A 16366-nucleotide genomic window follows, 5' to 3' on the forward strand; every position below is an offset into this window, starting at 1 on the left:
TGCGTGCTGTCTGCGGGGGGCATCCCAGAAGGCAGGACAACAGAGTAGACCCCTAGAGTGGGTCTCAATCCCCAGATCTGTAAGGATCTCCCGGGAGCTCGCTAAAAGCCTAAGTGCTGGGGGCCTATTCCCCAAGACTCAATTGGAATATTTCCTAGTTGGGATCAGGCACTATTTTTTTATCTTTAACTTCAGAGTTTGAGACCTTTTACCCTGGACTCTTTCCGGCGGAAAACACAAAAACAAACGTAAGAAAGTGGGCTGAGAGGCCTGGGTTTGGGTCCCAAATTTGCTGCCCACTAGCTGTGAAATCTCTGCAAATTCTCCAGTGAGAGGGTTGGATTCTGCAAGAAAACTTTTCAAGCACTTTCGCATCTGTCCGCTTCGCGTTAGCAGACAGCGCCGTTCCCATCTGACGGAGGGGAAAACCGACCGGGAGAAGGGAGGATCCTGCCCGGGGCTAGTGGAGAGGCGGGCAGGGAGCCGGGTTCAGCCCGGCACTCCTCACGCCCAGTGCACTCCGCCGACCCCCGAGCCCAGCCTCTCTCGCCTCGGCGCCGCCCCGCCGTCCTGCCCGGCTCGGCCGTCAGAGAACAGCGGAAAGCGCGGGGATCCAGCCGGCCGCCGCCTGTCAAACCCTCCGCTCAGCCCCGCGTCGGGCCCCGCCCAGACCCCCAGGAGGGATGCCCCGCCCTCGCGCCGCGATTGGCATGAGCGGGGCGGCCGCGGCCAGCCAGTGGCTGGAGCGGCTGTTGGGCAGACGCGGGCCCGCCCCCGTCCCCCGGGGAACCGCCCCGCAGGACGCGGCAGCGGCGGCGGCAGCTGCGGCGGCTGCGGGGGCTGCGGCGCCAGTGGAGGCGCGCCGAGCCGGGCGCCCAGCGATCTGCAGCTGCCGCTGCGAGGTGAGAGGGGGCGCGGCCCGCGGCCGAGGGAGGGGCGTGTGCGGGGCTCGAGATCCGAGGCTGGCGTCCCGGCGACGCTCGAACCCCGGCAGCTTGGGGATGGCGCAGGGAGCGCGGAGGGGAACGGAGAGTTTGGGGGGCCCTCATGGAAGGGCTGAGGGAGGCTCCGGCGCGGCCTCCATCGCACGCGCGTGTGGCGAGAGCGTGGGACTGTGTGGTTGTGCGCTGCTGAGCGTCTGACCAGCGGCAGTGTGGGTGGGGTGTCCGTCCCCGGGCGTGCCTCGGCGGGTGTGCGGGTGTGTGGCGGCGGCCGCGTGGGAATTGCCCACTGTGCTGGTTTGCGCGCGCGACGGGCTCAGTTCCTCCGCTGCGCATGGGAATGTGGGTGTCCCGGCTGCGCGTGATGGGTTCGCGTCGCAGGATTCAGCGCCCAGCTTGGGACTGCTGTTTTCCGGGTTCGGGTGGTCGCGGGTGAGTCTCTGGGGGTTTCCCTCGGGCCTTTGGGTTCGGGTCCGCAGCTTCTGCGCGCAGCTTGGCCCCGGAGAGTCGACGAAGCGCGCAGCCAGTGACCTACCCGGAGCCGTCTTCGGGGCTTCGCCCGAGCCCTGCTCTGGGAATCCTCGTTGCCGCCGGCTCCGTGTTCCACTGGGGGACGCGGAACAGGCGCCTTACCCGCTCCAGGCCTCAGTTTCACCATTCGTGCAAAGGAGGCTGGTTTCGGTGGAGGCGGATTTGGGTGGGACTTCGCGGTAATGCGCCGCGGCGCGGGGGCCTGGGGTCCTCCCCACACCAGGGAAGGGCGAACCGCTCCTGAGCGAGGGGGCTTTTGCGTGGAATCAGGTGGGTTTGACCTCTGATTGGGCTAGGTGTTGTGGTGCTAACCTATGTTAAGACGCGCAATCCACCGAAGGGGCAGTGACCTGCTCAAACTCGGCCCCGGGACAAGACGGGGGCCGCTTTCCGCATTCTAACTCGCTGTGCTGTCTCCCCTCCCCAGGAGCCCGGCGCGACCCCCAGCCGTGCGCCCCGCCCCGGCGCCATGCATTGTGAGGTGGCTGAGGCACACTCGGACAAGAGGCCTAAGGAGGCCCCTGGTGCGCCCGGCCCCGACCGCGGCCCCGCCAGCCTCGGCGCGCACATGGCCTTCAGGGTCACCGTGAGTGGCGGCGGCTGCGGGGACAGGGGCCCGCGGGACCTGCTAGCCCGGCCGCCTGCGCCGCCACCGCGCGCCCACGACCTCCTCCGGCCCCGCAGTCCCCGAGACTACGGTCCATCCAAGGCCGCCGCCGCCGGGAAGGGTGAGTTCGGCCCTGCCAACGTGCCTGGCGGCTCCTGTGGAGATTCGGGCTGTCCGGCGTCGCCACCGCGTGCTCGGGAGAGCTTGGTGGAACTTTCTTCGGAGTTCCTCAGTTTCTCTCTTATTGTTTGGGACTAGCTTGTCAGTCTGAAAGTGTGCCTGCTTTGCGAAGCATCTAATTTAAACTCAATTAGCCCCGTTTGGGGAAATGTGTTTATAGAAAGCTCTCAGCTTACGTAATTTTGCTTCTGTATGTTTCTGATAAAGCTTGCATAGAAACTTGTCAAAATTTTATTATACATGAGGGCGAATAGCAACGCATATATTAGTATCTGTTTCTGAGCAGCTCAAGGCATAGTTTGAAGTATTTCAATCTCCTCAACTGACAAAACCCAGAGGCCTTTAGCAAGACCCCTCTCCTTTTGGGACCTCAGTTTCCCCATCTGTCAAGTGAGGAATTAATTAAACCAGATGATTTCTGGATTCCTGATGGAAAATTTTCTGCATCAGCAATCCAGCCTAGTCACGTCCTTACTTAAACATGGCTTTTCTGTACTTGCTGCTTCGGCAGCGTAGTCTTGGGTCACAGGCTCCTTGGCAAGTCCCTTCGTCCCCCAGTGAAGCTGGCCACGGGAAGGTGGGGGTCCCAGTATGGCTTATGGGCTCAAAGTCAGAGATGGTGCTGGGATTTTCAGGAACATGCCCTTCTCATCACAGTTAATTATTATTGAGTCATTATTTATGAGTTTCGTGCTGACAGATAATTAACCAGGAATTGGAGAAATTGTTAAGATGCTGTGTCCTCGTCCTCCCCCTTTTTTTTTTCCCCTTAGGGGAAACCAAGGCTTTGGGGTTTGACTATATCTGCATTTGGAACCTCTTGGTTGTCATTCCAGATGATTCTCAAGGAAGACAAAAACAGTTTGGGTTTTATGGTTATAGGCATCACTTCCTAGCATCAGCCCCACAACTCGGAAGGGGTAGGCAGCCTACTTTTAGAGTTGAGAGCTCCTTGTGGATCAAAAACACCCAACTCCCTGGTTCAGGGATTAGTAAAACGAAATAAACATAAGTAGTTTTTTTCTTTTTTGAAGAAAACACTTGACTTTGTAAGAGAGAACTACTTCTCATCTCCTTGTTTTAGATGCCAGCCTCTTTTTCAAGGGATAGAGATAATATTTTAGAAGGACAGATACAGTGGGGAGGGGCGGGAAATGCCTGCTGAGTGTTATTGCTGGAATACACACATATGAGGTCTCTTTTACCAGAGAGGAGCGCTGCGCAGCGAGACATGAGTAATGTTTGCTGCCGGGAGCTCCCTGGCTTGCCCCGCTCCATACACAATCCTCCCTTAAATAGATACCCTCCTGCAACGTTCTGTGTTTAAAAAAATCATGGCTGTCCTCTGAAGATCGAGTTCTCTGCAGACCTAGCAAACAGCTCTCCCGAACATAATCTTTGTTCCACGCTATGGTGAGACCTTTCACCTGGGGGCTTTGTGTGCGATCTTCCTACTTCCATTCCCCCTAACCCCAGTTATTTTTACGCACACCCCCAAACATGTCCAAAATAAAAGATCTTTAAGTCAGCATTCCATTTGGAAAGGGCAGAGGAGAATAAAGGGATGGGAGGAAGAGCCTCTTTCTTTGTACCTTAAGCTGGTCTCTCTGGTGAAGCTTTTTTCCAAGAGGTTTCACAACTTTTCTTCATAGCCTCCCAGTGAGGCTGTTGTGGTGGGATGTATCCCACTCATTTGAAGGGTGAGGAAACTGAGGCCTGAAGGTGGGAAAGTGTTTGGTATGTGTAGGGCAGGGGTTAGGGAAGCCACAGCTCTGGCCTAACCTGGCCTAGGGAGAAAGGGAAGGCTCAGGGTCCTGGGCTTGGAGAGGTTTCCCTGCTGGCCTCTGTGTTGCTGTAGGCAAGCTTTTCCTCACAGTGCAGTCACCAAGTGGCCCGAGACAAAACCAGCTTTCCCCCAGTTCTTCAGCGTCCTTAAAAATGCTGCGAGGAAACGGCACCTTCTTACTGCCCCTACTCCCACCGAAATAGTCCCAGACCATGTAACCCTTTGAATATTTGGTGTCTAGCTCCAAGTTCTCAGGCTTATTGGAAACAGACAGAAATACCAATTGAAAAATATGTATTGACTGTGCTGGGAATTGTGAGACCCCACCATCTATGATCTGTGGCACTTGGGGGAAGCGATTTCACTCTTCTGAGCCTTTGGTTCCTTCGTTTGTAAATTTACCCTGAGACTTAATTCGCAAGACTGATGAGCTCATTAGTGATAAAGAGTGTGCAAGGGCCACCTCAGTGCCTGGTTATTTTTAGGATTACTACTGTAACCTGTTTCACATTCTCAACTTCTGGGTTTTCATTTGCATGAGAGATAATGGTGCCTACCTTGCAGGGTAAATAAAACAAGAGTTGTAAGAATGCCTTATAAGCTAACAAGGTAGAAGGAGGCACTTTTATTAATTCGTGCAGGGCCCATGCAAGGGTCAGTGACACTTGAGATAAAGGGGACAGAGTGAGAAGGAAGCAAGGTTACATTTTTAAAATGCTGAATGTGAAGGGTGCTAACTGTGGTGTGCTAGCCAGGGGAGGCTGAGAGGTGCCAAGCTTCGGGTCTTTTGTGGCCACGGCTGCCCAGTGACCGGAGAGAAGACAGTATGGCTCAGCCTGGGGTCAGGTTTCAGATGCTCTGCCGCCTGCCTCAGACAGTCCCTAAGCAGAGGAAGAGAGTGGGTTCTTGAATCTAGTAGTTTATCCATAAATGTTTGGGGCCTGTGTATTTGATCTGGAATCGGGAGGCACTGGGATGGTGTGACGTCATGGACTAACATTGTCATCATTTACAATAAGAATCATGATCTGTTTATGGCAGAGTCCCGTTTATCCAGATTCCAAACAGCTGGAAAAGCCAAATTGCCAGATGCTGCATTTTTCTTTCCTATTATTAAACACCCGACACTCTGCTTTTATAAGTCCTGACAAGGAAAGAAGGTAAACATCTGGGCTTTATGCAGGCGGACAGCTTTGTGGTGATGGCCTGATGACGCTTGTTCTCTGTGCACGGTGCTTTACAGTGTTCAGAGCGTGTTCCCACACATCCTCTTGTCTGCCCTCACGCCAGCTGGGCTCTGCCTGCCTTGGGGGCTCTTGTGAGGGAGCAGATGTAGAAGTCTGTAAAGTGCTGGGCAGATACTGGCTGTTATTAATGTGATTCCCATTTTATAGATGCAGACATTAAGGTTCAGGGATTTGCTCAAAGCTGCAGACAGTAGGTGGCAGTTTCCAGGCTTCCAGCTGCAAATATTTGATTCTGGTTCCACAACTTGTACCTTCTACATGTGTGTGTTGGCGGCCGAGAGCTGGCATTCACACGAAGGCCTTCTGAACGTTCCCAGAGAATTTAAAAATGTCTTTTGCTTTTGGTATTTCTACTGTCTCACATCTTTGGGAATTGGTAACTAGTATCTATGCCATAGTTAGAAAACTTTATAGTTTACCACATGGTTCCATTTGTCCAGAGTTGCTGTTCCCACACCAAACCAGATAATGAGGTCACTATTTACGGTGACTCACTGGGCCCTTTCACTGTGTACTGAGACTGGATGCATCCTTGCAATAAAAAAGAGGTTGATCACGACAAATGTGAACCCCACCGTTATAAAAACAGCCATCATGGCTGTAAATGCCAAAAAGCAGTCAGTCTTGTAACTTGAAAAAAAAAAAAAAGGAATTGTAGATCGTGTGCATGAACTCGGAGTGGGGGCGGTGGACAGTAAGTCATGATGTTTTGGTGGTACCACCTGGTTGAATTTCTTCATCTGAATAAGAAGTTCCTGTGATGTTCTGGGGAGGCCTTGGAAGGCTAGCGCATCCCTCATAGAAAGGTATGAGTGACTTTTAAAGCATTTCTCCCCTCCGGCTCCAGTGGGCAATTTGCTTGCATTTCATCCATTTTAAAGTGCTGGTCCTGCGATCCGGAAATAATCAGATCCAAATTTTTTCAGTGCATGAAGTTTCAAATAAGGGGGAGAAAAACCTGCTGGCCAAATGTCAGGCTCAGTGAGACAAAGAGAAACAAGTATGTGTGTGGGTAAAAAATGAGATAGGAACATGTTGCGTCTACAGTCATAAGAGTTATGTATCCGACAAATCTTTTATAGACATGTAGCGGAAATATAATTCCCAAAGATTCCCTAAGAATCTCGGGCGGCTAGAATTCCTCTTCCCTTGCTGCCTCTCAAGCTTTCTAGAAGCTAGGACTCTGTGGGCAAAATGGCAAGGGGACCATCACGTGAGATCGTAATTTAATTTAGGCTTAGTTGTTTCTGAGTAGTTTACCTGTAGCGTGCCTAGCTGGACTGAGGTCTGCAGAGCTTCAGAGCTGTGGAATCACATCGATAGTCTATGTTGCTCCGTCTGTGATTTAAAAATGTAAATTTCTTTATATGCTATGATTTTTCTTCATCCTTCTTTTTCTGAAAAACAAAAAACAAAAAACAAAATGAACCTCATCTCAGAGTTACTCATCTCCCTGCGTTTCATTTGCGTGAGAAGCTTAGTGAGCCAGCACACTTATTTTTACAGTGCGTTAAAATCCCATTACAGGCATAAGTGCACAATGAATCACTTAAAAAAATATATTCTTATGTTCTTTGTTCTGAATGTTGCATAATTATCATCATTTTCTTCGGTTTTACTTTGTGGAGTTTGGCCAGTATCCTGGAAGAGGGGAGAAACTAAAGTTTAGGACAGGGTTTTCAATCTGTTTTGGATAGGATTAGGGGAAAAAATAACAAACAAATAAACTTTATTGGGAAGTCGACCAGTGACTATCGCTGAGGATAATTTCCCTTCCTTCTCTCAATTGTCTTGGAAAAGAATTCTGTTTTCAACACGATATGATAGTATTTCAGCAACCTCACCTTACATATACGGTTATATTCAAAGTTAAATTATAATGTGTGGTTTGTTAATTTTTTTTTAATATAGATTTCAGTTGCAATTACTTTGGACCTAGAGAATTGTGTGGTTTCTTTTGGTAGGGGGTAGTTTATTTTTATATTTAAAGAAACAAAGACATTCAGTTCAAGGGGGAGAAGAAATGAAACAATGTTTGCAGTGGGCTTTGAAAACTTGGACTGCATTATGCAAAAAGCACAGCTGTAATACCAGGGCCGGGGAAAAAAGACCAAACTCCTGAAATATTTGTGCTGCTCGCCTTCACTGTGCTAATGATTCTAGCAGTTTAAAAATGGACTTCTTGTTTATCAACAGCCACTGCCCAAATTAATAGTTTACAATGAAAAAAAAAAAAAAGCTTTCAGCATTGGAAGCAAAGTCCAGGGACTGACAGCTGAGTTACTGAGTAAGGAAAGCAGAAAAGAGGGGGGGAAAGTAGTTTTGTGGCTACTTTGGTCTCCCAAAGCCATATTTATAAGAAACTGAAAGAAAGCAGAAGGCTGGGCTGGGTAGGGGGTGGAGAGAATACAACCCTAACCCAGTGGTCTCGGAGTTGAAAGTCACTTAAAGCATCTGTTTTCTTCTTTTTCCCTTTTTCCCCTTAAACTCCAAAGGATTATTCCTTCAGTAGGTTTCCGGTGGATCGAGGCGGATCGTGTTAGCATTACGAGCTGTGTTTTTAAAGTTAGCATTTGAGTCAGATGCGCTGAGAAGAGACCTTTAGTCCGTTAACTGAATAACGCATTTCCTGGATGGCCTGAATTTATTTGGTGGTTATGGTTGGGCCTGCCTGGAGCTAACACATGAGCCATTGTGTAGCATCTTTGCAAGTGGGCCGTGCCCTGTGCTTTGAGCCTTGGTTTTCCCATCTGTAAAATGGAGAGCAGTTCAGTTGGATGATCCATAGTCCCTGCGTGCTGATACTCCAGGATTCCACACTGACTGGGCTGGGAAGGTTTGGAAGGATCTGGGGTGTAGGAAGAGGCCACTTTTGTCTCAGACCAGGTTATACACTTGAACTCTCGACTGCTAAAGATGAACACAGAAAGAATGGGGAAGAGGGAGGTCAATAACCTTTAGCGAGCGGCTGTTCTGTGCCAGGTGAGATGCTTTAGAGACGTGATCACATTTAATTATGCCCAGCAGCCCTAGGAAGAAAGGAGGCACTGTTCTAATTTTAAAGATGGGGGGACTGAGGCTTGGAAAGGCAAAGTGATTTGTCCAAGGTTGTGCATGTAGTAAGCAGCAGAGCCTGGAATGTGAACCCAGGTCTGTCTGACAGCAGAGCCAGTACTTTCCTCTGAAAATACACCACTCTCCAGGACCAGCTTCTTAAACCCAGGCGGCTGGGAAGGAGAGGATGCGGCTCTAGAGAGCTGCGCGCCCCCAAGGAAGCCCAAAGGAAGGCAGCGGGAGGCTGCAGGGGGCCCAGACAGCCACATCCCAGAGCACCCCTTTCTCAGTCTCAGCCAACAGGCTGAGGTGCGACTTACAGGGGATACTCTGCCTCCATAGGGCACTGCTCCTCTCCCCCTGCAGAACTAGGGAAAGGAGAATGTTCCCAGTGACTCAGGATCCTCAGGAATCTGGGGTCTGGAAAAAGACTCTCTGAGGCCATGGAGGGGGCCCCTAGGAGGGACCGCTTCTCAGAAGCAGTGGCAACTCCCATCCTGACTGGTTATTGCAGGTAGTAGTCCCTGTCTGAGTCTTTCTTGCCATATGGGGAGATTCCTTGCCAAGGCCCCGGTCGTAGTCTCCCCTCTATGGCTTTCAAAGACATCTGTTGGATGAGAATTCCTCAAGATCCCCACCATGCCTGGTTGTAGAATACGTGCTTCCCCGAGCATGTTGGCTCAGGGATCTATTAAACAATTATTTCTTGTTAAACACTTGGTGGGAGGAAGTAGGGCTTGGGAGGGAGAACAGGCTGGGGATCAGAGTGAACTTGAGAGTTTGCTTGTGAGAAATGGGTCTTTTGTGTCAAATGATGAATGAGCTAGATGACCCCCCCATGGAAGGTAAAGGTCCCACGGCTGGTTGCATCTGTGGCCTTGCACCTGCGTTCATGAGAATGTGTACATTCTCAGGGAGTCATACTGATTCTGAAGATGGACTTGCAGGAGCCGTTCTGGTCCGAGGCGTTTTTGCCTTCCTACGTGCCGCTGTGTCTGAAGGGGAGTGAATGAAGTACGAGGGATGGCCCTGCCTGCCGTACAGCCCAGCCTGTTCCTATTTGTGTCTTTTTAGCAACCAGATTACTCTTTTAGATGTTACCTTTGTTTTTAAATAACAGGTTTGCTAGAAATCAGGCTTTAGCAAGAAACCAGGAAGTACTATAAACCTGACTTGAAAAATACAGATCCCATTTGCTGTTTTAAGCTCTCCGGAGGGCTGGAGATTGGGTTTATTTTGGAACGCTGCTGGACTATATGAATTACTTCTCAGAGGGTTGGGTATTTAATACCTAGTAGAAGTTTGTGTAAGAGTTGATGATGTATTTTGCCGACTTTCCAACCCTGTAAATAAATTACACGTGCCGGCAGAGGCTGCCAGGATCCACTGTGTCAGTTGGAGCTTAATTTTTATCCTAAACCACTGAATACTTTTGTCCTAGCGAGCAGAGAAAGTTACGGAGTTTTTTGCTCGTCAGTGGGCCCATTCCAAGACGACGGTTTAAAGAGCCTGAGAATAGGCCTCCGCGGAGTCACTGATTTTGACACCGTTTTCGGTGGTTAAGTAGCTTCAGCAGTCTCAAGTCCAACCCTCAAGGCAGAGAATGATAATATAATTTTAAGCGTATCGTAAAAATGAAACTCAATCACTTCCACTCCCCAAACCTGTCTCACTCCCCATCTCTCTGGAGAAAACGGCTGTAATTGTGTGTTTAATCTCAAGACTGCCTTTGCATTTTATCTTATTTGAGTGCAAAGCCCAGGTAATATCGTGGCATTTCCAGCGCGAAACAAAATAGGGTTTCTAATTTGGAGACACTATTAAATATTTCATGCTTCAACCAAACTCAATTCTTTTTTCCTATAATAAGTTTAAATATTAATTCTCTGGAATGTCAGATGCCTAAAGCAAAGCATTTAGTGATCTGCAGTTTCAAGTATCTCGAAGAAGGTTTATGAAACAGGATATTTCACTGGGAGGGATGAGTAGTGTGCTTCAGAGATATCTGAATTCAAGGCATCGTCTTCTGATTTATTTTTTAAAGGGAAAAGGTCATAAAATAAGTTGCTTTATGTGCTGATGGATTAAGTGGCTTAGGCTGAAATAACAGCAGGAACTTTACTGTTTTTCCCTGTTATATTTTAACAATGCTTTTTGGGGGAGGGGGGTGGGTCTTTTTCCCGCCTGCTTGTCTCCTCCCTCCGTCCCCCCCCCAACCCCAGCCAGATGGCTTTAATTCTAACCAAATCCCACGCTGAGGCCAAATGATTGATCAAACAGTCATTTGTACTTACGGAGCGCTCTTTGTGAGAATATCTCTGTGCTAGGGCTTCTCGCTGGGGCAGGCTCTTCTTCGGGCCTTCAAACGGATGATTTCAAACAGATCGAGCGGCTTGGTGAGGAGGGGTCTGCGGGTGGATGCGGAGCAAAAATCCCAGACCTCAAGTCCGTAGAACTTCTCGCTTAAAACCTCTGTGTTACTTCCCATCCCTGACAGCAGGGGTATCCAAATGTTCTAAATATAAGGACAAAAATCTTTCCACGGTCCACGTGACAGCATCTATACTTTTAGTATCTCTTGAAGCAGAATATACCTAATGAGGTTTAGGTAACTGCTCATTTCAAGAGCTCTTTTAAGTAGATATGTACTTTATCCACCACGACAGCATCTACACACATCTGTAGAGACATCAGTTTGTCCTACAGATAGTTCTTGGTACATGCTTTAAAGATCTGTGAAATTATACTTGGCATGTAGATTGACAGCCAGCTGGCCAATGGGAAAAATATGAGCCCTTTGATCTGGCATTCAAGGCCTTTGTGCCAGGCCAGTTCCATCTCTTGCTGATGTCTGCTGGTGGCAGCAGACTTTTCCTTATGCGGCCTTAGACCTGGAATTTATTCTTTACCTGGCCTTCTTTTCTTATAATCTGTGGGCTTCTTTTTATTCATCTTTGTGCCTCCTTAAATCATTTTTGGAACAAGTGGAAAAATAGATAATATTCAAAGATTCATCTTTGTATTCTTGTGTCCAGCACAAAGTCTGGCATGAAGTTTGTATATAAGAAGTGTATAGGGTGCTGATTGAGGGCATGGGTGTGGAACCAGGCCACTAGGTTCAAACCCTGGCTCTGTGTACTAACTTGGGGACCTTGGCAAGTTAGGGAGCTTTTTGGGTCTCAATTTTCTTATTTGTGACATGAGGATAATAATAGTAATGATCTCCAAGGCTGTTGTGAGTGTGGAATGTGTTAACACATGTATAAGTGCTTAAAAAACAGACTGGCACATGGTAAATGCTCAATTAATCTTGGGATTATAATAATTATTATTGTTAGGACTACCATGTAAATGGTAAACAGAACCTCTAGGAAGGGCTTTCCCTCCCTTCCATTCCACCAGATTGACCCTACTGATTCTTTAAGACCCAGCTCAAATGCCACCTCCTCTTCGAAGTCTTCCCTTTCTTATTACCCTTCCTTTTGCCATAGCCCTGCTCATACTCTATGGAAATTTCCTATTTACTTATGCGTCCTTGAAGACAGGGGCAGAGTGTCATTATCCTTGAACCCCGTATGGCCAGCACAGGGCTGGCTCCAAGTGAGTGTCCAGGAAGTTTGGGAATGAAGTACAGCCCAGTCTCAAGGAGCCTGTAGCCTGTAAAGGAGGAGCTGTGTTTGATGTTCTTGTTTTTCCTGCAAGGTTGAACATATGGTAAGCTCTCAACACATGTGAGATGCCAGTAAATTCTTTTTCTTTTTTCTTGCCCTGTCTTATGGTGCTGAGATGCCAGTAAATGCTACATGAGTTCTCACATGCAGATACCATCATGTTCTCTTTCCAACACTGTCTTGAGGCTCTTCAAAATAAGGTCTGCCCCTTGATTGCTAGTGACCCTGGGGGAGTCCACTCACCCAGCTGGGCCTCCCTCTCCCCTCCCTCTGGGAAGGATTGGCTTCAGGGCTTGCAGGCTCTTTCGTTGCAAGCCTTTGGAGCTGCCAGGCCAGGGGCCAGGTGGAGGAGCTTGGGGCCTGATGACTGTCCTGCAGTGACTGACCATTGGCCTCTTGGCCAGGATTGGCGCTTTTTGTCACATGTTTATCCTCCCTTTAAGACAAAGCCCCAAGTACTGTGACACGCATCTCATCTTGTGGCTTAAAGAGCAGCTACGAGTGGTTGCTACACGTCTCACCCAGATTTGTCTAAGATGAAGAGGAACCTTAGACCAAATGTTGGAATTGAGAGCTGGGAGCCAGAGGATGGTAGCTCTTGGTGACCCTGCTGGGGTGGTGATTGGTGTCCACACCCAAGATCTCCACTCCAGGACAGGCTTAGAGCCCCTAGGGGATGTATTGGTCTCATGGCTCTTCTCTGGGCACCATTTTGGGCTTTGTAAACTATAAAGCTTTCCAGAAATCATATTATTCATTCAAGCCCCCTTTGGGTAGTTGGGAAGACTAAGGTTCAGAGAGGCCATGTTACTTATCCAAAGGCGGCCACATGGCTTTTAGAGTCGGAACTGAGTTTGGATCCTGACTACATCACCTGCTAGGCCTTAGGCAAGTTCGTTGAACTCTGAGCCTCAGTCTTCCTCATTTGAAAAGTGGAGATAGTTCCTGTCTCATGGGTTGCTAGGGGGATTAAGAGGAGTGTCTGTAGAACACATAGCTCAGGTGCTAGTGCACAGCAGGTGTGTCCCAGAGGTGAGCTGTGGTTGTTAGTCTTTGTGAGTGGAGAGCTGGGCTAGGTCCCAGGCCTGACTCTGTCTGATGTTGTTTCTCCTCTGCACTATAGTACTTTATTCCCAGATTCTGCTTTTTAATTCTTTTTTGGTGTAATTACAAGAATAAGGACTTTGGGGTCAAAGTGAGGCTAGAGCTGCAGAGATGGAGGATGCAGGTCTGGCTGGTGGGCATAGTGGTTTCCCCTAGGGCTGGGGGAGGTTGGGGAGGGAGGAGGGTGTGGGCTGCCTCGGTGCATCTCTCTGACAGGTCCTGGCCCTGGGTCAGTCCAAGATGCTTGTTCAGCCTGTGGTGTCCAGTGGGATGAGGGTTGTCTGTTGAGTGGGTCTGGAGGCACACCACCACCTCTTCCCTGGTTTATTGGGCTGGGAGTTGCTGTCACACTCCAATATCCAGAGGAATTACCTTGATTCTTCCTCTTAAAACCTAAGATGCCAGGACTACCCTGTTCCCCACGTCCCCATGCCTGCCTGGCCCTGCAGTAATGTAGTGGCTTCCATCTGTTGAGTCTTGCTGTGAGTAGACGTCCCATGAGGCCATTTAATTCTTTCTACATTCACTCCTTGCACAGTGGGTGTTAGCATCCTTATTTTGCAGATGAGAAAGCTGAGGCCCAGAGAAGCTAAATGATGTGCCCGGAGTTCTAGAGCTGGTAGGTGTTAGCTGCCAACCCACCCGCCCCTTCTACACACCTTGCCACCTGTTGGACCTTCCATCAAGGCCTTGGGTCCAATGTTACCCACTCATCACAGTCAAAAAACTTCCTCCTCCAGCCAGAATTAACCCGTCCTTCCTTCATTGTCTGACTGCTGTTTTTCATTTATCTCTCATGAAAGAGTCAGGTGTTCCAGATGCTTGCGTTCATTTTTCCCTTCCCCATGAAACTGTGGGCTTCTTGGAAACAGGGTATGTCATGAACGCATCTCTGACTTGCTGATAGAGGATAGAGCAAAGGATAGAAAGAACACAGCACCCTGGCAGGATGAATCTGCCCCTCTCCAGTCAAGGCGGGGCTTCTTGGGAAGTTCTTGAAGCAGATTTTCAGTACAGCAACTCAGAGTGACTCTCAATTTTTGAGCCTCAGTTCCCCGTTTTAAAATGGGGGAATGACCCCTGTCTGGCCAATTGTTAGGGGCAGATGGGATGAAGTATGTAGAATTAGCCTGAAAACTGGAATGGCTGTACCTGTGTTTGGCTGGTGGTTGGTTGGTTTATCCATATTTATCGGATGCCCGCTGTGCTCCCAGTGTTGGGTTCTGCCCTGGGTCACCATGGAGAGCCAACAGATGGAGCCCTTGCCTCCTCGGAGCTCGCAGCCTGGAGGGTCGGTATTTGCAGGTTCCCCCTTCAGGCTGGCCGGGTTTCCAGGCCTCTGTGCGGCATCAGCACCTTATCATTTGCTGTCTGTCCTAGGCAGACTCCAGTTCTCCAGCCAGTCTCGGCCTCATGACCTCAGACAATCTCACCCAGCCTTGGTCTGCTGAGTTATAGAATGGAAACAGGTGCTCACTCCCCTGGCCAGGGTAGCATGAGAATCAGTGAGGTAGGGTGGAAGAGGGCTCTCTAGGTGGCTAACAATTGGGAAATCTGAGGACAGGTCAGAACTTGAGTTTGCAGACCAGCCCTCTACAGGACACTGGTGGACACAGAGTGTTAAATCCTGGGCTTGAGGACTGCTTTGGGCAGCCCTTTTCTTGTACCTGTTGCCGATTCTGGTGGCTTAAGCTTTCTTCTTGGAGTGAATACCTACTCATTGTCTCAGGCAATACAGGCCAACAGCTTTCCTCTTTCAGCAAGTCTGCAGGGTGTCTCCTGTCCCAGCCTCATACCTCTCCCTCCCCACTCTTCCCATTCCCACTCTCTCCATGGCTCTGGCTGCTATATACTCAGAATACTGAAGAGCTATTTGCTGGGGTGGGGTAGAGAAAACTAAATTCCCATTGCTTGATGTTGGCTGAGCAGGTGGCACTGTTGGGGACTCGCCTCCTATTCCTCTTTCTCCTCCTCATTTTTTTTTCATTATCCTACAGTGATCAATTGAGCATTGTTAGGCACTGGACCAATCATCTTTTTAAAAATGAATCATCTTAACAGCCATGCACCTGTAGTCCCAGCTACTGGTGAGGCTGAGACAGGAGGATTGCTTGAAGCCAGGAGTTCAAGACCAGCCTGGGTAACATAGTGATACTCTGTCTTTACTTTTAAAATTTAAAAATTAGCTAGGTTGATGGTGTGCACCTGTAGTCTCAGCTACTAGGGAGGCTGAGGGGGAGGATCACTTGAGCCCAGGAGTTCAAGGATGCAGTGAACTGTAACCAAGCCACTGTACTCCAGCCTGGGTGACAGAGCAAGACCCTATCTCTCAAAATAAAATAAAAGATCATCTTGTTTAATCTTAAAACTACCTTGTGATGTTTGCTTCTCCACAAAAACACTATGGCTATTTAGATGAATTACAATTAAATAAAATTAAAAATTTAGTTTTCCAGTCACACTAGCTACATTTCAAGTGCTCAGTAGACACATGGCCAGCTGGTAGCTACCATATTGGAAACTGCAAATATAGAGCATTTCCTCCGTCACAGAAAGTTCTGTTGGACAGCATTAGTCTAAAATATCATTCTTTAATGTATTCATTTGTTCCTCACCTGTTTCCTGACACGCTTGTCACATGCTAAAGTCTCTAGCATCCTTGGCCTCTACCTTGGGGAGCATCCAGTTGAGAGGGTGGGCAGATGGCCATAGAAGTGTTGAGATGGGGCTGTCATGCTGGCTACCAGGCCTGCCTCCTCTTGGAGATACACATGTGAGTCCTAGGATCTGTCCTATTCTCAGAGTGTTCTTAAGGCAGCACTGACAAGAGAGATCAGGGCAGTCTTCCATGAGAGGTAGCATTTGAGTGGCCGGACCTGGTGGGTGGCTTCTGCTGGTTCCTTAGCAGGTAGCCCAGAGCCAGCTCACCCCTGGAACTGGAAACATGCTGACAGTGCCCTGAGCAGCAGCTTAAACGGGAATGGCAGAATATTGATTTATTCTTGTAGGTTCCTGGATTTTAACGAATTACTGAGTTTTTACTCCTAGTCCTTCTTTGGGAAGTGGCTGACCCTTTAAAGGTAATTTAATTTAATACTCTTTATTTTTTCCCACTCATGTAAGTACTATATACTTACTGTAGAAGCTTTGGAAACTATAGAAACATGGAAAGATGGAAATAATACTTGCCCAGAATCTCACCCCCAGTAATGACTACTATTTACATTTTGGTAGATTTCTTTTCA

General features: G+C 48.7%; 1 protein-coding gene across 1 annotated transcript in view; it reads left to right on the plus strand.

Annotated features, from left to right (window-relative positions):
• The first annotated feature begins 797 nt into the window (after window positions 1-797).
• Window positions 798-16366, plus strand: part of GLIS1 (GLIS family zinc finger 1) — a 234681-nt gene continuing 219112 nt past the window's right edge. The window contains exons 1-2 of the mRNA XM_019020611.4: window positions 798-902; window positions 1900-2200. Coding sequence (XP_018876156.3) covers window positions 1942-2200 — 259 coding nt within the window. The 5' untranslated portion in view covers window positions 798-902; window positions 1900-1941. The remainder of the gene's footprint in view (window positions 903-1899; window positions 2201-16366) is intronic.

This window comes from Gorilla gorilla, chromosome 1 (genome assembly GCF_029281585.2).
Source record: "Gorilla gorilla gorilla isolate KB3781 chromosome 1, NHGRI_mGorGor1-v2.1_pri, whole genome shotgun sequence".
Lineage (NCBI taxonomy): Eukaryota > Metazoa > Chordata > Mammalia > Primates > Hominidae > Gorilla > Gorilla gorilla.